Genomic DNA, 24177 nt, shown 5'->3' on the forward strand with positions numbered 1-24177 from the left:
CATGACCCTTTCCTCTATTTTTCTAAGGAATAAAATATTGGGAATATATTAATAATTTTTAATATATGAAAAATATATTTCATTATGAAAAATAAATCTGTTTACTTCATAGCAGGAAAAATGATACTGAAAATTAAATTTCAAAAACTGAAAAAATTTAATTTTCAGTATCGTTTTTCCTGCTATGAAGTAAACAGATTTATTTTTCATAATGAAATATATTTTTCATATATTAAAAATTATTAATATATTCCCAATATTTTATTCCTTAGAAAAATAGAGGAAAAACTGGAAATAGAGCTGCCTTATGACCCAGCAATCCCACTGCTGGGCATACACACTGAGGAAACCAGAATTGAAAGAGACATGTGTACCCCAATGTTCATCACAGCACTGTTTATAATAGCCAGGACATGGAAGTAACCTAGATGTCCATCAGCAGTTGAATGGATAAGAAAGCTATGGTACAGATACATAATGGAGTATTACTCAGCCATTAAAAAGAATACATTTGAATCAGTTCTAATGAGGTGGATGAAACTGGAGCCTATTATACAGAGTGAAGTAAGCCAGAAAGAAAAACACCAATACAGTATACTAATGCATATATATGGAATTTAGAAAGATGGTAACAATAAACTTGTATATGAGACAGCAAAAGAGACACTGATGTATAGAACAGTCTTTTGGACTCTGTGGGAGAGGGAGAGGATGGGATGATTTGGGAGAATGGCATTGAAACATGTATAATATCATGTGTGAAACAGGTCGCCAGTCCAGGTTCCATGCATGATGCTGGATGCTTGGGGCTGGTGCGCTGGGACAACCCGGGGGTATGGTGTGGGGAGCGGGGGGGAGGAGGGCTCGGGATGGGGAGCACATGTGTGCCTGTGGCAGATTCATTTTGGTGTGTGGCAGAACCAACACAATATTGTAAAGTTAAAAAGAATAAAATAAACATGATTTAGTTAGAAAGCTACTATGTCATGTCATGCCACAAGCATTATTGAACTATGTAAGAAGGTTTTACATATTCATTTTCTCTGCATTATAGTTAAAAATCTATGTGTTTTTTCGTAATCTGAGGAAGTAGCTGGCATAGGGCCCTGGACTCAGTAAGAAAGTCATTGGCTTTCTTACTTCTTTTATAGAATTACGAACTTTGCTTAAAACATGACTCTCATACCTTAAAAAAGGTTTGTTTTTTTTTTTTCAAAAAAAATTTTTTTTCTGTGGAACCATATTATATAAAACTGAGATAAGTATAAAGCCTTTTAGCCAAAGGAGTAGCCAGAGGTCCTGAACTTGTGACTTCTCAGTTCCTCAACCCTGCAGTGACCCCTGTGGGATCTTCCCCTTCTATGGGACATAGTTTGGAAACTAACAGTTATGTGTTAATCCTTCTCACTAAACACCTGTAGAATAAAAATTTGCTGGTACAGTACCATACCATACTGTCTTGATAACTGTGGCTTTGTAGTAGAGCCTGAAGTCAGGTAGGTTGATTCCTCCAGTTCCATTCTTCTTTCTCAAGATAGCTTTGGTTATTCGAGGTTTTTTGTATTTCCATACAAATTGTGAAATTATTTGTTCTAGCTCTGTGAAGGATACCGTTGGTAGCTTGATAGGGATTGCATTGAATCTATAAATGCCCAGAGATAAATCCACGCACATATGGACACCTTATCTTTGACAAAGGAGGCAAGAATATACAATGGATTAAAGACAATCTCTTTAACAAGTGGTGCTGGGAAATCTGGTCAACCACTTGTAAAAGAATGAAACTAGAACACTTTCTAACACCATACACAAAAATAAACTCAAAATGGATTAAAGATCTCAACGTAAGACCAGAAACTATAAAACTCCTAGAGGAGAACATAGGCAAAACACTCTCTGACATACATCACAGCAGGATCCTCTATGACCCACCTCCCAGAATACTGGAAATAAAAGCAAAAATAAACAAATGGGACCTAATTAACCTTAAAAGCTTCTGCACATCAAAGGAAACTATTAGCAAGGTGAAAAGGCAGCCTTCAGAATGGGAGAAAATAATAGCAAATGAAGCAACTGACAAACAACTAATCTCAAAAATATACAAGCAACTCCTACAGCTCAACTCCAGAAAAATAAATGACCCAATCAAAAAATGGGCCAAAGAACTAAATAGACATTTCTCCAAAGAAGACATACAGATGGCTAACAAACACATGAAAAGATGCTCAACATCACTCATTATCAAGAAATGCAAATCAAAACCACTATGAGGTACCATTTCACGCCAGTCAGAATGGCTGCGATCCAAAAGTCTACAAGCAATAAATGCTGGAGAGGGTGTGGAGAAAAGGGAACCCTCTTACACTGCTGGTGGGAATGCAAACTAGTACAGCCACTATGGAGAACAGTGTGGAGATTCCTTAAAAAACTGGAAATAGAACTGCCTTATGATCCAGCAATCCCACTGCTGGGCATACACACTGAGGAAACCAGAAGGGAAAGAGACACATGTACCCCAATGTTCATCGCAGCACTGTTTATAATAGCCAGGACATGGAAGCAACCTAGATGTCCATCAGCAGATGAATGGATAAGAAAGCTGTGGTACATATACACAATGGAGTATTACTCAGCCATTAAAAAAAATACATTTGAATCAGTTCTAATGAGGTGGATGAAACTGGAGCCTATTATACAGAGTGAAGTAAGCCAGAAAGAAAAACACCAATACAGTATACTAACACATATATATGGAATTTAGAAAGATGGTAACAATAACCCTGTGTACGAGACAGCAAAAGAGACACTGATGTATAGAACAGTCTTATGGACTCTGTTGGAGAGGGAGAGGGTGGGAAGATTTGGGAGAATGGCATTGAAACATGTATGATACCATGTATGAAATGAGTCGCCAGTCCAGGTTCGATGCACAATACTGGATGCTTGGGGCTGGTGCACTGGGAGGACCCAGAGGGATGGTATGGGGAGGGAGGAGGGAGGAGGATTCAGGATGGGAAACACATGTATACCTGTGGCGGATTCATTTCAATATTTGGCAAAACTAATACCATTTTGTAAAGTTTAAAAATAAAATAAAATAAAATAAATTTGCTGGTACATTGAAAAAAAATTAAATTTTTTAACATGGTAGAAATTAAAACAAAATCCATTCATGCTTTAATTGTGCCATTAGAAACATTTGACAGCTATTTTGTTTTACTAATATGTTTGTCTCCCTGAAGATATTTTGGTTACTCTAAACTTTATCCTTAAAATGATTGTTAATTTATTTTGGATATAAAACTACTATAGTGGCTCTTGACGTGATATTTTAACCAAACCATTTTGATGAGGTCAAGAAAACAGTCCATTAAGTTTCTGCATATAAATATTACCAAGAAGTGTGCACAATAGACATTATAACCTTGTCTTGACATTTTCTTAATTCTTCATCCATCCCTTTATTGGGATGAGGTTCACTCTTAGGTTCAATATGTGTTTAAATATTTTACATTTTAACTTGATAATGTCAAAACAATCATGTCAAATAACATCATAGTGAAGGTGTCAAGATAATTTATAATGTCAAATTACACTTTTTAGGAAATAAATGTATTAAACTCTTCTACTACAGGGGTGTTAAACATAGTTGAAAATCAGAATTATGTGGGGAAATACAAAATAATAAAGATTCCCCAATTCCTCTCTAGATCTGCTGAACCAGAAAATCTAGTGATTGGACTTAGCGTGTCATGTTTTCCAAGAAGCAGAAGGTAATATGGAGTTCAGTTCAGTCGCTCAGTCGTGTCCGACTCTTTGCGACCCCATGAATTGCAGCACGCCAGGCCTCCCTGTCCATCACCATTTCCCGGAGTTCACTCAAACTCACGTCCATCGAGTCGGTGATGCCATCCAGCCATCTCATCCTCTGTCGTCCCCTTTTCCTCCTGCCCCCAATCCCTCCCAGCATCAGAGTCTTTTCCAATGAATCAACTCTTCGCATGAGGTGGCCAAAGTACTGGAGTTTCAGCTTTAGCATCATTCCTTCCAAAGAACACCCAGAGCTGATCTCCTTTAGAATGGACTGGTTGGATCTCCTTGCAGTCCAAGGGACTCTCAAGAGTCTTCTCCAACACTACAGTTCAAAAGCATCAATCCTTTGGCACTCAGCCTTCTTCACAGTCCAACTCTCACATCCATACATGAATACTGGAAAAACCATAGCCTTGACTAGACAGACCTTTGTTGGCAAAGTAATGTCTCTGCTTTTAAGATGCTGTCTAAGTTGGTCATAACTTTTATTCCAACAAGTAAGCATCTTTTAATTTCATGGCTGCAGCCACTATCTGCAGTGATTTTGGGGCCCCTAAAAATAAAGTCTGCCACTGTTTCCACTGTTTCTCCATCTCTTTGCCATGAAGTGATGGGACCGGTCAAGCAGGAGATGGCAAGAGTGAACGTTGACAGTCTAGGATTCAGCAAACTAAAATGGACTGGAATGGGTGAATTTAACTCAGATGACCATATTATCTACTACTATGGGCAAGAATTCATTAGAAGAAATGGAGTAGCCATCATAGTCAAAAAAAGAGTCCAAAATTCTATACTTGGATGCAATCTCAAAAACGACAGAATGATCTCTGTTCATTTTCAAGGCAAATGATTCAATATCATGGTAATCCAAGTCTATGCCCCGACCAGTAATGCTGAAGAAGCTGAACAGTTCTATGAAGACATACAACACCTTTTAGAACTAACACCCAAAAAAGATGTCCTTTTCATTATACAGGACTGGAATGCAAAGTAGGAAGTCAAGAAACACCTGGAGTAACAGGCAAATTTGGCCTTGGAGTACAGAATGAAGCAGGGCAAAGGCTAATAGAGTTTTGCCAAGAGAAAGCACTGGTCATACCCAACATCCTCTTCCAACATAAGAGAAGACTACACGTGGACATCACCAGATGGCCAACACCTAAATCAGATTGATTATATTCTTTGCAGCCAAAGATGGAGAAGCTCTATACAGTCAGCTAAAACAAGACCGGGGTTAACTGTGGCTCAGATTATGAACTCCTTGTTGCCAAATTCAGACTTAAGTTGAAGAAAGTGGGGAAAACCACTAGACCATTCAGGTATGACCTAAATCAAATCCCTTATGATCATACAGTGGAAGTGAGAAATAGATTTAAGGGGCTAGATCTGATAGACAGAGTGCCTGATGAACTATGGACGGAAGTTCGTGACACTGTACAGGAGACAGGGAGCAACAATCCCCAAGAAAAGCAAAAAGCCAAATGGCTGTCTGAGGAAGCCTTACAAATAGCTGTGGAAAAAAAGAGAAGTGAAAAGCAAAGGAGAAAAGGGAAGATATACCCATTTGAATGCAGAGTTCCAAAGAATAGCAAGGAGAGATAAGAAAGCCTTCCTCAGCGATCAGTGCAAAGAAATAGAGGAAAACAATAGAATGGGAAAGACTAGAGATCTCTTCAAGGAAATTAGAGATACCAAGGGAACATTTCATGCAAAGAAGGGCTCAATAAAGGACAGAAATGGCATGGACCTAACAGAAGCAGAAGATATTAAGAAGAGGTGGCAAGAATACACAGAAGAACTGTACAAAAAAGATCTTCACGACCCAGATAATCATGATGGGACTGGATGCCATGATCTTCGTTTTCTGAATGTTGAGCTTAGGCCAACTTTTTCACTCTCCTCTTTCACTTTCATCAAGAGGCTCTTTAGTTCTTGTTCACTTTCTGCCATAAGGGTGGTGTCATCTGCATATCTGAGGTTATTGATATTTCTCCCTGCAATCTTGATTCCAGCTTGTGCTTTCTCCAGCCCAGGGTTTCTCATGATGTACTCTGCGTAGAAGTTAAATAAGCAGGGTGACAATATACAGCTTTGACGTACTCCTTTTCCTATTTGGAACCAGTCTGTTGTTCCATGTGCGGTTCTAACTGTTGCTTCCTGACCTGCATACAGATTTCTCAAGAGGCAGGTTGGGTGGTGTGGTATTCTCATCTCTTTCAGAATTTTCCACAGTTTATTGTGATCCACACAGTCAAAGGCTTTGGCATAGTCAATAAAGCAGAAATAGATGTTTTTCTGGAACTCTTCTTGCTTTTTCGATGATCCAGCAGAAGCTGGAAATTTGATCTCTGGTTCCTCTGCCTTTTTTAAAGCCAGCTTGAACATCTGGAAGTTCACAGTTCACATATTATTGAAGCCTGGCTTGGAGAATTTTGAGCATTACTTTGCTAGCGTGTGAGATGAGTGCAATTGTGTGGTAGTTTGAGCATTCTTTGGCATTGCCTTTCTTTGGGATTGGAATGAAAACTGACCTTTTCCAGTCCTGTGGCCACTGCTGAGTTTTCCAAATTTGCTGGCATATTGAGTGCAGTACTTTCACAGCATCATCTTTCAGGATTTGAAAGAGCTCCACTGGAATTCCATCACCTCCACTAGCTTTGTTCATAGTGATGCTTCCTAAGGCCCACTTGACTTCATATTCCAGGATGTCTGGCTCTAGGTGAGTGATCACACCATCGTGATTGTCTGGGTCATGAAGATCTTTTTTTGTACAGTTCTTCTGTGTATTCTTGCCACCTCTTCTTAATATCTTCTGCTTTTTGTTAGGTCCATGCCATTTCTGTCCTTTATTGAGCCCTTCTTTGCATGAAATGTTCCCTTGGTATCTCTAATTTCCTTGAAGAGATCTCTAGTCTTTCCCATTCTATTGTTTTCCTCTATTTCTTTGCACTGATCGCTGAGGAAGGCTTTCTTATCTCTCCTTGCTATTCTTTGGAACTCTGCATTCAAATGGGTATATCTTTCCTTTTCTCCTTTGCTTTTTACTTCTCCTCTTTTCACATCTATTTGTAAGGCTTCCTCAGACAGCCATTTGGCTTTTTGCTTTTCTTTTTCTTGGGGATGGTCTTGCTCCCTGTCTCCTGTACAGTGTCATGAACCTCTATCCATAGTTCATCAGGCACTCTGTCTATCAGATCTAGCCCCTTAAATCTATTTCTCACTTCCACTGTATGATCATAAGGGATTTGATTTAGGTCATACCTGAATGGTCTAGTGGTTTTCCCCACTTTCTTCAACTTAAGTCTGAATTTGGCAACAAGGAGTTCATAATCTGAGCCACAGTTAACCCCGGTCTTGTTTTAGCTGACTGTATAGAGCTTCTCCATCTTTGGCTGCAAAGAATATAATCAATCTAATTTAGGTATTGGCCATCTGGTGATGTCCACGTGTAGTCTTCTCTTATGTTGGAAGAGGGTGTTGGTTATCACTCTTGTGTTCTCTTGGCAAAACTCTATTAGCCTTTGCCCTGCTTCATTCAGAAAACTAAGATCATGGCATCCGGTCCCATCACTTCATGGCAAATAGATGGGGAAACGGTGGCTGACTTTATTTTTTTGAGCTCCAAAATCACTGCAGATGGTGATTGCAGCCATGAAATTAAAAGATGCTTACTCCTTGGAAGGAAAGTTATGACCAAGCTCAGTTCAGTTCAGTCGCTCAATCGTGTTCAACTCTTTGCAACCCCATGAATCACAGCACGCCAGGCCTGCCTGTCCATCACCATCTCCCGGAGTTCACTCAAACTCACGTCCATCGAGTCGGTGATGCCATCCAGCCATCTCATCCTCTGTCGTCCCCTTCTCCTCCTGCCCCCAATCCCTACCAGCTTCAGAGTCTTTTCCAATGAGTCAATTCTTTGCATGAGGTGGCCAAAGTACTGGAGTTTCAGTGCTAGAATCATTCCTTCCAAAGAACACCCAGAGCTGATCTCCTTTAGAATGGACTGGTTGGATCTCCTTGCAGTCCAAGGGACTTTAGACAGCATATTAAAAATCAGAGACATTACTTTGTCAACAAAGGTCTGTGTAGTCAAGGCTATGGTTTTTCCAGTAGTCATATATGGATGTGAGAGTTGGACTATAAAGAAAGCTGAGTGCCGAAGAATTGATGCTTTGAACTGTGGTTTTGGAGAAGATTCTTGAGAGTCCCTTGGACTGCAAGGAGAGCCAATCAGTCCATCCTAAAGAAGATCAGTCTTGGGTGTTCATTCGAAGGACTGATTATGAAGCTGAAACTCCAGTACTGTGGCCACCTGATGTGAAGAGCTGACTTGTTTGAAAAGACCCTGATGCTGGGAAAGATTGAGGTCAGGAGGAGAAGGGGATGACAAAGGATGTGATGGCTGGATGGCATCACCAACTCAATGGACATGCATTTGGGTAGACTCCTGCGCTTGGTGATGGACAGGGAGGCCTGGCGTGCTGCATTTCATGTGGTTCAAAGCGTCTGACATGACTGAGTGAATGAACTGAACTGAACTGCTTCATTCTGTACTCCAAGGCCAAATTTGCCTGTTCCTCCAGGTATTTCTTCCTGCTTTTGCATTCTAGTCCACTATACTGAAAAGGATATCTTTTTTGGGTATTAATTCTATAAGGTCTTGTAGGTCTTCCTAGAACCGTTCAACTTCAGTGTCTTCAGCATTACTTGGGGCATTGACTTGGATTACTGAGATATTGAACGGTTTGCCTTGAAAATGAACAGAGATCATTCTGTCATTTTTGAGACTGCACCCAAGTACTACATTTTGGACTCTTGTTGACGATGATGGCTACTCTGTTTCTTCTAAGGGATTCTTGGCCACACTAGTAGATATAATGTTCATCTGAGTTAAATTCACCTATTTCAGTCCATTTTAGTTTGCTCATTCCTAAAATGTTTACGTTCACTCTTGCTATCTCCTGTTTGACCACTTCCGATTTGCCTTGATTCATGGACCTAACATTCCAGGTTCCTATGCAATATTGCTGTTTACAGCATTGGACCTTGCTTCCGTAAAAATGAAAAGGCAACTTATAAAATGGAAGAAAATATTTGCAAACCATATTTATAAGATGTCAATATATGAAATATAAATAAAGAATTCATCCAACCCAACAGCAAAAACAAAGCAAAGCCAACTACTTCAATTTAAAAGTGGACATAGGACTTGAGTAGACATTTTTCCAAAGACATAAAACTGACCAGATAGAATTTTTTTCAAGGAGACTTTATTCTCTACAAATCTTTGAGAGAACAGGTGTTCTTGTCTTATACAGCTTCCTATAGATGATAGAAACTTGCCCTTCAACTTTGCTTTTTGACTTGCTTCTCAGTACCCATCTAATCAACTAAGTAATCCATTTATTTTCTCAACTCTCTCTCATTTGCTCTCCGTTTTCTACCTAGTCTCCCAGGGACACATGTACACTTCTATTACTCCAGCATCCTGTCTCTCACCTCTTAAAACTGCTCCTTCTCTTCTCCTTTGCTCCCATTACAGATTTTCTTTCCTTTCCAAGATATTGCCTTAATTAATTTGTTCAACTCTATTCACTGCTTTATACTCAGTTTCACATTGGGAGTAACCCTTAATAATCTGAAGATAGAATTCAATTGTTTAAAGGAAACTCTTTATAAACCCTTGCTAGAAATACATGTATCAGAAACACAGAAGTTCGGCATAATATATGGCTTACTTTTTTAAAGTAGTTTTCTGGAGAGGGCAGGGCAGAGGAAAGTAGCTGGTACTTTAAGGAAATGTTAGAGACCATAGGGAAATGTATTCACTCTTTCAAGACAACTAACGAATGAATCATTGTCTCTCAGTTGGGTCATTGGAGGGACAGCCTCTTCAGGTCATGAAATTTGCATGACAAATGTTGATTGCAAATGTGGGTTAATAACTGTATAGCAAGGAAGATTCCAGGTAGCAGAAAAGCACATGCAGACAATGTTAATTCTGGAGTTCCAGCAGTGATGAGGTGTTCATCACAGCTGGGTAGGAATCACTGAGGAATGCAGCGAAACTGGCCATGCCAGCATTTACACATGGAACACTTCATGGCAACCAGGTGTCATGGGGCATAGACCCACACACTTCCCTTAGTGCATGTCAAGCTCACAGTTCTCTCCACAGAGGGAGGATAGGTACAAAAGGACCCCAGAATGCAGGTTCCCCCATTCAGGCAGCAGGTTCTGTTTAGCCCCTTACTGTTCTGGATTCCCATGGATGATATAAACTGGGAAGGCCAATGATGAACCATTATCTCTGAAGGGCTGGTCTCCCTGTACTGGATGGGTAAGTTTACAGTGGCTCAATCCAGCAACTAATCCCAGTTCAAATGCTTTGGAAAAGGCCATGATCAAAATCACACTGGAAGAGATGTGCTCCATCTTCCTTTGGTCCATGGCCCACAGATCAGTGCTAATAAATGTTTTGACTATAATCTTCAGGGAGATTCTCCTTCCTCAGCCATACTTGACTTTCAATTTTTTTTAATTGAAACTTTTAGTGAGATAATTATAGATTCACATCCAGGTGAAAGAAATAACACAGAGATCTCGTGCACCATTCCCGGTTTGCCCTAATGATAACATTATGCTAAATAATAGTATAATATCACAACCAGAGGACTTCCCAGGTGACGCAGTGGTAAAGCATCCATCTGCCAATGCAGGAGACATGAGAGACGGAGATTTGAGCCCTGGGTCTGGAAGATCCCTTGGAGTAGGAAATGGCGACCCACTCCAGTATTCTTGCCTGGAAAATTCCAAAGATAGAGGAGCCTGGTGGACTATAGTCCAGGAAGTTGCGAAGAATCGGACATGACTGAGCACACACAACCAGAATAGTGACAGTAATAAATTTAATTCACCAATTAAAAAATCCAAACTTTTATCTTCAGATGTATTGAGGAATGATCTATCTGGTGACAAGAATCTGAACCCAATGCTTTTTTTCTACAAGAAATTTTCATTAATTGTTTCTTTGGGTAATCAAACTGAAACCTATGTTAACCATTTGTTAATAAAACAAACCCAAAGGAAAGAATTACTGTCTGTTTAAGTAGATGTAAGGAGAATTTATCGGAGAAGGCAATGGCACTCACTTCAGTACTCTTGCCTGGAGAATCCCAGGGACGGCGGAGCCTGGTGAACTGCCGTCTATGGGGTTGCATAGAATCGGACATTACTGAAGCGACTTAGCAGCAGCAGCAGTAGCAAGGAGAATTTATAAGCAGAAACTCATGCCCCTCAGTCTTCACTGACCCCTTTCACATAGAAAACCCATGTTAACACTGCAGTGAATCTGTAGATTGCTTCTCCCACCCCACCACCCTCTATTTTGTGGCAGAAGGCACCGTATTCTAAAATGTTTTAACCAGAAACAAACAGAATAAAGAAGGAAAAAGAAATAAAGCAGAAATTATGAAGTAGAAGAGGGTAACATCATCTGCAGGGTGTGAACGTGTGAGGGTGAGTGTGCAGGCAGGTCAGGCAGAGGCAATGAGGACCTGGCCTGGCTACAAAATATCTGAGCTTGTGGAGTGGGCAGAGGTGTCCCTGTCAGGGATGGCATAGCACTAAGGCCATGTTCAGAAAAGAGCAGTGGGGCAGCTGTGGCTGGAGCCAGGTTGGAAGTGCCTGAGAAACGTCAGGTGCAGCATTATCATGGCACCTGGTCCCCTCCCTATCTGTGGAAGTGCGGGGCTTGTGCATAAGATTTGCTGGATGGATCAGAGTAAAATTGCACCAACTGGGCTTTAATTCCAGATTGCAGACTGGTCCCTAACCCCAGCCCAAGTTTGGCAGGGGGTCATATGAGTGGAGAATTATTAGTATTATGGTCTTTATGAGCGTTTTAAATACTCTGTGTTTTTTGTATTAAAGTGTATACTTCTAGAATGAGAGATCATGTTTGGCTTCTGTCACAAACCATGCCACAAATTACCAAACACACACACACACACACACACATGACACAATGCAAGGGAAGGAAAACTATCCATGAAAAGATCATCGTGTCTATCCTGGTTGTACAGCTCTGTCATTGATCAAATTGGGATAAGTTACTTCTCTACTTCCCCATTTATAAAAATGAATATACTGATGCATGTTTCATAAGAATCATTTAAACATTATCTGGGATATAACTCAATTGATTACAATTAGATCTGAATAGTGGGTCAAATGCATATGTTTCTCTGGAGAGAAATAAATGTATATAAGCACAAATCAGGAAGTTCAGTCATTATCACCTAACTCACCAAAGAGGAAATGCTTCCTCTTAAGTTTCTCGTGAGCTGCAAACACAGTGGAGTTAAGAGAGCAGGGGATTTCTCATTAGTGCTTATGTGGGAGATCAGGAGAAGAAAAAGACTACAGCTAGGTATATGGAAGGAAAAGAGAGAGGTAAGGATAGGAAGAAGAAGAAGGGAACTCCCTTCAGAAAATGTCTTCAGCTTTTGGGATACTTTTCACAATTTTTCTCCCTTTCACAGCTGGTGAGTCTGTTGGGAGTGGTGGTGGGGAAGGGCGAAAGGTACTGGAGTGAAGTAGAGGAAACCATGTTGAGAAAGATACTTTAGATTGTTTTCCACCAAAATTTTTATGTCTTTTAAAACTCTCAATTTCATTCTTCTCTTTCTAGTTTCCTTGGGTAACAATTTTAGAACAGTCCTTGCATGGGGATCTAACGCTCTGCATTTCTAATGAGCTACCAAGTGATGTTGATATTGCTGATATGTAGATCAACACTGAGTAGCAAGGTTTTAAAGAAGTCTTGTTTTTTGAAAAAAGACACTTGTGATAATTCTAAGACTGCATCTTTATGCCATTTGCAACAAACAAACAAACAAACCAAAAAACCAACCCTAAAATAAAGCAAAAACCAAAAAGGAGTCTAAGAAAGAACTCACACATAAATGTTAAATTCCTTATAAGTGGGTACAAGCTATTTAAGCCACGTTAGGGGATCTTTTTAAGAACTCCAGACGCCGTGTGATGTAGAAAAGGTATGCTTGCTCCCTGTACTTCCCCTTCCTGACTGTGGAAGCTTTGAGTTTGAGTCTCTGCTCTGCCCTTTAGAGGTAGATTTCTCATCTCTACACAAGGAGTAGCCATTTCTCTCTGTAGAGAGTTCGTGAGTATATTAGTGCCTCTCACATAGTATAGAAGTGGCTCTCAAGCAGAGGATGCTCAGTTAAGATTAGGTTTCTTGTCTCTTTCCTATTTTATCTTCTGAAGAATCTATTTATAAATAACTACCAGTTTTGCACTCAAGATAATTTTAATTTCTTATCTTTTTATTCATTCTTAGTGCATTATGACAATGCATTTTAATCATTAGGCTGTGTTACTGTACATAATTAAAGTTAATAACACTTCTCTTATTTTAAAAAGTGTTTTACAAGTGTTTTTGAACTAACCTAGAGTGATCTTCTTTCTAGGTATTTCGGATTATTAGGGAAGTTTTGATATAAGAATACTGGGCTTCAGGTCAAAATATCTGAATTTGAGATGTAAACGTGGTCACTTACCAAGACTACCAAGATGCTTGAAATTGTGTTTTGTCTTTTATCTGTCTCTGCATAATTCATGGTACCTATCACAATACTTCAAATATACTAATGATATTTATTGAGCACTTATTACATGCAAGATGCTTTTCTAAGTACTCTACATGTATTAGTTCTTTTAATCATAATAATCCTAAAAGGAATATTACTTCTATTTAAGGGAAATTAAATTGAGACACAGAGGAGCTAAGTGATATATTTCACTATATCTAAGCTGCAATATTTTTTCACATTTTAGCATCTCCACAATGGGATGTGTATCAGTCAGAGTCCCAGCAGTAAATAACCAGCACACTTTGAGTAACTTAGGGAGAGTTTTACAAAAGCATGCATACTTTAAAAAGATGTGGTTTCCATAACCGGTAAGAGGTAAGGAAGGACCTGGTGTCTTGCAACTGCTGGAAGGCATTACACTCCTTGACCTGAAGTTACAAGATGAAGGAATCTGAAGAAAGCAGTGTTTTTGAGAGCTGCCTATAGGACGATGGCTATGGGAGTGGTATATATGCAAACTCTAACACCCCCACAGGAAAAATGTAGTACTCCGACCTCACTCTCCTTCCACCTCTGATCTACATTTGCTGTCAATGCCTCCAAGAAGTCGGCCTCTTAGGACCTAGAGAATGGCAGAAAACATTGGAGAATTGATCTGGAGGGGCAAATGGAGCATATTCCAGCACAAGATGCATCCTACAATAGAAATCATGTCATGAGTAATTGGCAGAGCATTTTGTCTCCTACTGTTGCATAATCAATATGTTATAAATTAGTATCATTCTTTTATTTGATAAAGCACAGAAACTTGTTCAATGTTACACATTAGAAGGCAGTTGTGGCAGAATTTGCACCCAGATAATCTAACTCAAGAGCCCATGGCCTTAACCAGCATGCACTATAAGTAGATCCTTATTAAACAGTCACAGATAAAACTGTATTGCTTTTTTGATTTTTTTTTTTTTCTGTTCTGATTTACAGCATCTCCAGAAGTAACACTACTTTAGAGGAAGAATAAAACTTCAGTGTGCAAAGGTTGCAGGGAAGCCAGCTTGCACAGATTTTCTAAGCCCCAGAAGATTGCATCACTGAGCATGAATCTAGGATTAACAGGGCAGTGACTGTCCAGAACACATGCCACTGGGCAGGCAACATTGTATATTATGTGACCTGCTTTGTTTTACATTTGAACAGGAGCAAGAGTCTAACCATAGGTGAGCAGGCTTGCGGTGACTGATCTAATTATCTTAACTTCTTCCCAAACAAGTGTCATAACCTACTGACATACTTGGTTATCACCTCAGGAAATTCTAATTGACTTACATTGAATTTTTTCATTCTGTCTTATTTCCTCTTTCAAGTTTTCCTTTGCCTTCTGTCTTATTATTGGCCTGAGGTTGATTTTCTCAGATAAAATTCACTCTATTTTTTTTATCTCTTTATTGGTTCATAGTCCATTCTGACAGTGCATTTTAAGTATTAGGTTGTTGTGTCACCACTTAATTTTCTTTTTGATTATGTCTAATCAGGTTTTTAACCTACCCACTGAGATATGATTCCAATAATTGTATTTTTCTTTTTAAAAAGTTTAGTTCTTTCATTTTATTTCCTTTTTCCTCTTTTCTTTTTTAACCATGTTAATCACATGTTATTTTCCATAGTGGAAAACCATAGTGGTTTTCACACTGTCTCATTATTTCTAGTTATCGTGTTGCCAATTCTGGTGGTTGCTGTAATAGAAAAACAGAATTATAGAAGAGGTAGTGACCATTAAATGGTAAATGGGAGTGAGAAGAATTTAGAGAGTACTTTGTACAGGGGATAAAATTTGAATGAGGTCTGAAGGATAGACTGAACTTTAAAAAGTTAATTAGGCTGACAAAGTAAAAGAGGGCATTTTATTTTATTTATCAATAACAGCAATAGTTGATTTACAGTGTGCTAGTTAGTATCTGCTGCTCATCAAAGTGATCCAGTTATATATACACATATATCCACTTTTTTATAGATTTTGTTACCATAAAGGCTATTACAGAGTACTGAATAGAGTTCCCTGTGCTATACAGTAGGTTCTTATTAGTTATCTATTTTATATATCGTAGTCCGTATATGTCAATTCCAATCTCCCAATTTATCCCTCCACTTGCCCTTCCCCCCTTGCATTCAGTCGCTCAGTCATGTCTGACTCTTTGTGATCTTATGGATTGTAGCCTGCTAGGCCCCTCTGTTCATGGGATTTCCCAGGCAAGAATACTGGAGTGGGTTGCCACTTCTTATTCTAGGGATCTTCCCAACCCAGGGATCGAACCTGTGTCTCTTGTGTCTCCTGCATTGGCAGGAGGATTCTTTACCACTGAGCCACCAGGGAAGCCCCATCCCTTCACCCACGGTAACTGTAAGTTTGTTTTCTATATATGTTACTGTATTTCTGTCTTGTAAATAGGTTCATTTGTACCGTTTTTTAGATTCCACATATAAGTGAGATCATATGATATTTGTCTTTCTCTATCTGACTACTCAGTATGACAATCTCTGGGTCCATTCATGGCACTGCATATGACATTATTTTTATCTTTTTTTATGGCTCAGTGATTGGACTGCAAGGAGATCCAACCAGTCCATTCGAAGGGAGATCAGTCCTGGGTGTTCTTTGGAAGGACTGATGCTGAAGCGCCAATATCTTGGCCACCTCATGCCAAGAGTTGACTCATTGAAAAAGACTCTGATGCTGGGAGGGATTGCGGGCAGAAGGAAAAGGGGACAACAGAGGATGAGATGGCTGGATGGCATCACTGACTCCATGGGCGTGAGTCTGAGTGAACTCCGGGAGTTGGTGATGGACAGGGAGGCCTGGAGTGCTGCAATTCGTGGGGTCACAAAGAGTCAGACATGACTGAGCGACAACTGAACTGAACTTATATTCCACTGTATATATGTACCACATCTTCTTTATCCATTCCTCCATTTATGGGCTTCAATGTCCTGGCTATGGTAAATAGTCCTGCAATGAACATTTTTGAACTTTGGTTTTCTCTGAATATATGCCCAGGAATGGAACTGCAGGATCATATCATAGCTTTATTTTTACTTTTTAAAAGAACCTCCATACTCTTCTCCATAGTGGCTGTGCCAATTTACATTCTCACCAACAGTGTAGGAGAGTTCCCTTTTCTCCACATCCTCTCCAGCATTTACTGTTGGTAGATTTTGTGGTGATGGCCATTCTGACTGGTGTGAGGTGCTACCTCATAGTTTTGACTTACTTTTCTCTGATAACTAGTGATGCTGTGCATCTTTTCATATGTCTCTTGGCCATCTGTCTTCTTTGGAGAAATGTCTATTTAGATCTTCTGCCCACTTTTTAACTGGACTGTTTGGGTGTTTTGATATTGAGCTGCATGAGCTGTTTGTATATTTTGGATATTAATCCCTTGTCAGTCACTTCATTTGCAAATATTTTCTCCCACTCTGAGGGTTGTCTTTTCATTCTGTTCATGGCTTCCTTTGTTGTGCAGAAGCTTTTAAACTTAATTAGGTCCCACTTGTTTATTTTTGTTATTCTAGGAGGTGGATCAAAAGAGATATTGCTTGTGATTTATGTCACAGAGTGTTTTGCTTTTGCAAAGACTGTTTTGCCTATGCAAAGAAAGAAGTGGAGATAATTTGTTTGGAATTAATATGTTTTACAGATGAGTTGGAAACACAGATTCAAAGGAAATTAGAATAGGATTCAGATTTTGAAGTCTTCTTCTTACAAGCAATGAATCAAATTTTTCTAGACAAAGATGTTGAGTTGGATAGAGAAGCAACCACAAGATAGAATCTGGGAAACACCACATTTTCAGGAATGGTCCAAAGAACAGAATCTAATAAAAGACGCAGAGTGGAGTCCATGGGGAAGGAAAATCAGTGGAAACCAATGAAAGAGTTTGAGGGAGGAAGGGGCAAAAATGTCAAATTCCTTCAAGATGTCAGGTAGAATAAAAATTTTAAATGTGCTTTGAATTAATCACTGGATCATTGATGACTGTCATAAAAGTAATGGGGAAGGCTATAAAAAGTGCTCTCTGGGCAGTTTTTGATTATATATATATATTTTTAAAAAACCTTATTGTGAATCATATCAGGAAATATCCCCAAATATCTTACTGAGGCTCTTTTTCTATAATATCATAATATTAAGTAGCACATTGGTCAAGGAGTTTTTTTTTTATCAGAATGCTGACATTTGATGTCTTATTTGCAGAACCCTTTCCAAAGAACTCTCATGGAACATTCGGGTAAAATTTCACTAGAAAATTCTTATATTTCTTAGAGAAAAGCAAAATACCTGATTTTTTCCAGATTCCTTTGCTACTTTGAGCAAAAAAGAATTATTAACATCAATAATACACTATAGATTAACCTGACTTGTCAATAAGGAATGTACTTTAAAGATATTACTTGTAATTAAAGTTCTTGAGCCTCCAGCTTACTCCACCCCTTGGACTCAGCCTTAAGGTTCTCTTTCCTTCTGGGCATTCTGACTATTGTGGGATCCATTGCTTTCTGGAAGTTTACTGGATGCAACTTATCTGTTAGTTAATCAAAATGGACTTTACATTCAAAGTTTATTTATTCAAATAGGAAATTCATAGGCAGCAAAATTTATGGTCCTTCTATGCTACCTCGGTAGTCCTTGTATTCAATACTAATGGCACTGGTAAAAACAACTACTAAAACAAACTAGTAGCAACAGCAGCAACCAACAACAAACAGCAATAATTGTCACTATTTGAATGTTTACTACTCCGCCAGGCACTGTACCATATGCCGCACATATCACTTAAACTATTACTTTTCTTATTAACAAGGACAGAAATATATATTGGAAGCAACTGATCATTTATGTGAAAAGCTTTTATGTCTTTTATGCATGCATTTTTGGATATGTCAAGGTATAGCAGTGAATTAACACATAAAAAAAAGGAATATATTTTATTCCTTTTAATAAAAAATATAACACAACACATAATAAAAAAAAAGGTTTTTCTTTAAAAGTGTAAATAGCTTTTTATCACAATTGCTTTGCCAACTAGAATTGGTAAAAGAGGAACAACAAGTACTAAATCAAATTACAAGGACTTCCCTGGTGGTCCAGGAGTTAAGAACCCACCTGCCAATGGATGGCACATGAGTTTGATCCCTGGTCTGGGAAGATTCAACATGCTGCAGGGCAACTAGGCCCCTGCAACACAGCTACTGAGCCCCAGCTCTAGAACTTGGCAGCTGCAACTACTGAAGCTCGAGCACCCTAGAGCTCATGCTCCACGATAAGCAAAGCCACCACAGTGTGAAGCCCGAGCACCACAACTGGCATACCCACCACTTGCTGCAACTAGAAAAAGCCCAAGTGCGCAGCAGTGAAGACCCAGAGCAGCCAAAAAATACAAATAAACAAATCAGATTATTTTTTTCTTTTTCCTACATTTCCTGACTCCCTAATGTTTTTGACACACACATAGATAAAAGAACGTTTTGATATTTGGCAAAACTAATACAATTATGTAAAGTTTAAAAATAAAATAAAAATTAAAAAAAAAATGTAAAAAAAAAAAGGAAAAAGAAAAAAAAAAGAAGAACAGTCTTTGAGCTTTCAAGCTTGTTTTAGCTTAGCTCTACTTGAAATGTGGTCCTAGGAGCCCTTGCAGGAGGTCCTCAAGGTAGGTTCTATTTTCATAATAATACTAATATGTTTGCTTTTTGCACTTACATTCTCTTGCATTCATTTTCGAGATGCTACATGGCATATGTTGATATTGTTGCCTTGATGGCTTATGGAGTAAGTACTTATGTATTATTAGTGTGTGTGTTTCTAAATTTTCCTATGGCAAATTCTTTGGGATCCTCAACAATTTTTAAGGGTAGAAAGACACATTGAAACTAAAAAGCCCAAGAATTACTGTTTTAGATGAAAGAAAATATGAATTAAGACCACTTATTATTGAATTAGTCTTAATTTGGGGGAATAAAACTTTAGAAAATTATATAAAATTATAAGATATTATCAAATGTGAAAAAGTAATGAAAATTCGTGAGCTGTATCATTTGGCTTACCTAAATTGACTATAAATTACTGAATTAACTATAAATTCCTAGCTGCGGGTCTCTTTCATTTTCTAGAGTTATAACAAGGTTCTGATGGTTAAGACTCAGACTCTTAAGCTGCAGAGCTTCCTCTCTTTCTTTGTTTTTGTCTTGTTTTGTCAATAAATATATATATTTTGCCCATCTTCTTTAAAATTAACACAAGCCTAACTTTGGTTTTTGTTGACTACTAACAAACACACTCTCTAGCCTTGATAACCAACCTTTTGGACAAACACCATGTGGTTAGCCCAAACAGTCAGTCCGTGGTATTTTGTTACTGATGCCATAGCAGACTAGTACTCTATGGGACTTGGTCTAAAATGCCTTAAATATGTTATTTTTGATGTAAATGCTTTCAATTATTAGCCTAAATAAATATTTGTTGAAGTATTCTACTTATCCCACTTATTATTCTTACCTTCCCAAATCAAATTGTTTACTATATCTTTTTCTCTTTTTTTTTTTTTCAAGTATCCTGTTTTTCAAGATACCTTTCTAGGTCAATTCTGCCAAATATGGTATAAGTCAGCATTAACATATACTGTGGAAATATTTATCAGAGGTTCCTAGGACATACAATTTTCTCTTTAGTTATTTTAAAAATAATATATTTTATTTTATTTTGGTGAAATGTCCTTCTTATAGGACATTCAGGCAATACAGAAAATGTAACTGCTTCAAATTCCACCACTCAAAACAACCACTCTTAACATTAGCTGAACAGTTTTCTATGAATATGTGTAAAAAGAAGGAAAGACAAATTATTGTATGAAAATTATTTCATATGAGCATGTTACCTTAAATAAAAATTATTACATTTATTGTTACTTTATTTTAAGCTGGCAAAAGGGGCAGATGTAATTACTGAATGTGAGATAGAAATGTCCCTACCATATACAAATGTGAATGTGAACTATGATATTTGAGTGATAATGCTGCATCATTGTTTGTTCATCAATCACAACAAATGTACCACTCTGGTAGGGATGATGAGGGCGGCTACATACACGTGGAAGTAGGGGACAAACAGAAACCGTTTGAGCTGTAAAGTCGCTTTCAGTCGTGTCCGACTCTGTGCGACCCCATAGACAGCAGCCCACCAGGCTCCTCTGTCCCTGGGATTCTCCAGGCAAGAACACTGGAGTGGGTTGCCATTTCCTTCTCCAATGCATGAAAGTGAAAAGTGAAAGTGAAGGCGCTCAGTCGTGTCCAACTCTTTGTGACCCCATGGACTGCAGCCCACCAGGCTCCTCTGTCCATGAGATTTTCCCAGGCAAGGATACTGGATTGGGTTGCCATTTCCTTCTTCAATATATATTTTTACATGTTGAAGATTAAAACACTTGTGTTCTTTATAAATAATTCTCTCATGTTTAAACTATATATTTAAATGGATTTATTGTTCATCACAAATCATGATTTAAAATTTTTATTTATTTATTTATTTTTGTTATTGGGATATATATGGCAGAAAGAGAAGAACTAAAGAGCCTCTTGATAAAAGTGAAAGAGGAGAGTGAAAAAGTTGGCTTAAAGCTCAACATTCAGAAAATTAAGATAGTGGCATCCAATCCCATCACTTCATGGCAAATAGATGGGGAAACAATAGAAACAGTGAGAGACTTTATTTTCTTGGGCTCCAAAATCACTGCAGATGGTGACTGCAGCCATGAAATTAAAAGATGGCTGCTCCTTGGAAGAAAAATTATGACCAACCTAGACAGCATATTAAAAAGCAGAGACATTACTTTGCCAACAAGGGTTTGTCTAATCAAAGCTATGTTTTTTCCAGTGGTCATGTACAGATGTGAGAGTTCAACTATAAAGAAAACTGAGTGCTGAAGAATTTTTAACTGTGGTGTTGGATAAGACTCTTGAGAGTCCCTTGGATTGCCAGGAGATCCAATCAGTCAATCCTAAAGGAAATCAGTTCTGAATATTCATTGGAAAGACTGATGCTGAGGCTGAAACTCCAATACTTTGGCCACCTGATGCAAAGAACGGACTCATTTGAAAGACCCTGATGCTGGGAAAGATTGAAGGCAGGAGAAGGGGATGACAGAGGATGAGATGGTTGGATGGCATCACCAATTCGATGGACATGAGTTTAAGTAAGCACTGGGAGTTGGTGATGGACAGGGAAACCTGGCGTGCTGCAGTCCATGGGGTTGCAAAGAGTTGGACCCAACTGAAAGACTGAACTGAACTGAACTATCTAGTGCTTTTGTTGTATGTTTTACAACTGAAGAAGTATGAGAGGAAAGATTAAAAAAATGAGTGCTTGTATCTGTTTTTAAATTCTCTCCTGTCCTCTTTGGTTTTGACCTACAGGTAAGATGAGATAAAACCTATTGTAACTCATTCTAATCCAGAGTGTGTCTGTCTCTCTGTTATGCCACTCATTGAATGTGTAGTTGGATCTATTATCTTACAGTGTAACCATGGAGTTATTAGCACCACTAGTTTTCATTCCAAGAAAAAAAAAGATGAAAAAAAACCCTCCCAGAAGCAAAATAAAATAAGACAGAGTAACAAAGTCTTACTCATAGTCATAACCACTTAGAGACTTCTGATAAAGTAAAATATTGCTAAAATGTTAGAACAGATACAGAAACTGTAGCATTTTCAACATAATCAACCACATTGCCTGTGGTTCAGATGTGAAATAAGCAAAAAACAGTTTCTTCTGAGCCCTGATATTTATGACGGCCACAATTGACCACACCGTGAAAACCTAATGCTTGGTTTGTGTGTATATGGTATATTTGCATTCACGTTTAATACTATTGACACAATGTTTGTATCAGTGGTGGAAATGTTTGTGATAAGAATCAACCTGAACAGGAAATTCATGTGAGTAACTATTTCAGTGCTAAATAGGCACTTTAGAAAGACAGTGGAGAAGGCAATGGCACCCCACTCCAGTACTCTTGCCTGGAAAATCCCATGGGCGGAGGAGCCTGGTAGGCTGCAGTCCATGGGGTTGCTAAGAGTTGGACATGGTTGAATGACTTCACTTTCACTTTTCATTTTCATGTATTGGAGAAGGAAATGGCAACCCCCTCCAGTGTTCTTGCCTGGAGAATCCCAGGGACGGGGGAGCCTGGTGGGCTGCCGTCTATGGGGTTGCACAGAGTTGGACACGACGGAAGCGACTTAGCAGCAGCAGCAGCAGAAAGGCAGTAGAAGAGAAAGATGAGAAAGACTGCCCAGAGAATTGGGGGGAGAAGTGCAATGAGGTAAGCTGGCTATGGAGGGTGATGGAAAAATTGGAGCCCAAGGTATGTCCAAGCAGAAGCAGCTTAAGCCATGCTGATGAAAGGCTGTAAGGTCTCCACAAGTGACCTTGAAAGTGAACAGATTTTTGCACATAGCTTACCACCAATGTAAACAAAAAGGTCTGACTTCTGAGAATAAAGTCAGTATGTGGGATATAACATATTTAGTTGCTAAATCATGTCCAACTTTTTTGTGACCTCATGGACAATAGCCCGCCAAGCTCCTCTGTCCATGGATTTCCCAGGCAAGAACACTGGAGTGGGTTGCCATTTTCTTCCCCAAAGGATCTTTCCAACCCAGGGATCTAACCCATGTCTCCTGCATTGCAAGCAGATTCTTTACTGCTGAGCTACCAGGGAAGCCATGATACATTAATAACATATACAGGATGTAATTATTATAAGAAAGTGTTAGTCACTAAGTCGTGTCTGACTCTTTGTGATCCCATGGACTGTAGCTCTCCAGGCTCCTCTGTCCATGGGATTTTCCCAGGCAAGAGTACTGGAGTTGGGTGCCATTGCCTTCTCCGCACTAGTCACTAATGAAATACAAATCAAAACCAAATGAGATATCACTTAACACCCACTAGGATCCTACTACTACTACTGCTGAAATGAAAAATAGGTGTAGGCAAGATTATAGAGGAACTGGAACTCATATATTACTAGTAGAAATGTACAATTGTGAAGTTGCTGTTAACAGCAAATTGGTGAGTCTTCAATAAGTTACACACAGAGAGGGAGACAGAGACAGTAGAAAAGGAGGATGCTGAGCTCAGCTTCCCCATGAACAAATCAGAAATACAATTATGTGTGGAACAATTATTACTGAAAACAACATGGAAACTGTCAGAAAGGCTCTTCTATAACCAGCACTGTAAAGAAAGATCCACAACCAGTACTATAAAGAAAGATCCACATGAAGTTAGTTAGAAAGAGAGGAGACGCCATCAGGTCAGAACCCAAACCTTAGCAGGAAAACAAAAGAGAAGGGGGATGTCATGGGCTCAGGGATCCTCCCTGGAAGGAGCAAGGACTTTAAGGTGCCCCAGCACAAGGGTCCAACACCGGTAAGACGAGTCTTTTTAGCTGTTTTGAAAACCAGTGGGACTTACTAGAGAGATGAAGGAAACCAAGATAACACTCTTTTTTTTAAAAATTATTTAACTGGAGGATAATTACTTTACAGTATTGTGATGGTTCCCACCATCATTCATGTGTGATTGTCCATAGATCAGCATGAATCAGCCTTAGGTATACATGTGTCCCCTTCATCCCCAAACCCCTCCAACTCCCCTCCCTCCCATACCACCCCTACAAGTTGTTACAGAGCACTGGCTTTG

At 38.9% G+C, this 24177-nt stretch overlaps 1 protein-coding gene and 1 pseudogene across 7 annotated transcripts in view; one reads left to right on the plus strand and one right to left on the minus strand.

Annotated features, from left to right (window-relative positions):
- CD200R1 (CD200 receptor 1) overlaps positions 1-21923 on the plus strand; it is a 64137-nt gene extending 42214 nt beyond the window's left edge. For 3 of the 7 annotated variants that reach the window (XR_015165645.1, XM_086406396.1, XM_086406425.1), the window contains one exon: positions 21349-21923. Coding sequence is in view for 4 of the 7 variants with exons in the window: in XM_086406396.1 (XP_086262522.1) it covers positions 21349-21398 (50 nt within the window). In the remaining 3 variants the exon portion in view is untranslated. Of the gene's footprint in view, positions 1-272; positions 980-14408; positions 14642-21348 lie in introns of those variants that run through there. The other 4 variants (XR_015165643.1, XR_015165644.1, XM_086406414.1 and 1 more) reach the window with 3 other exon arrangements.
- On the minus strand, positions 9687-10248 carry LOC147380000 (protein CRIPTO3-like; annotated as a pseudogene).
- Positions 21924-24177: the final 2254 nt, after the last annotated feature.

The sequence above is a fragment of the Bos grunniens genome, chromosome 1 (assembly GCF_055505025.1).
Source record: "Bos grunniens cultivar Pamir isolate PY7600 chromosome 1, Bosgru_T2T1.0, whole genome shotgun sequence".
In the NCBI taxonomy this organism is placed as follows: Eukaryota; Metazoa; Chordata; class Mammalia; order Artiodactyla; family Bovidae; genus Bos; species Bos grunniens.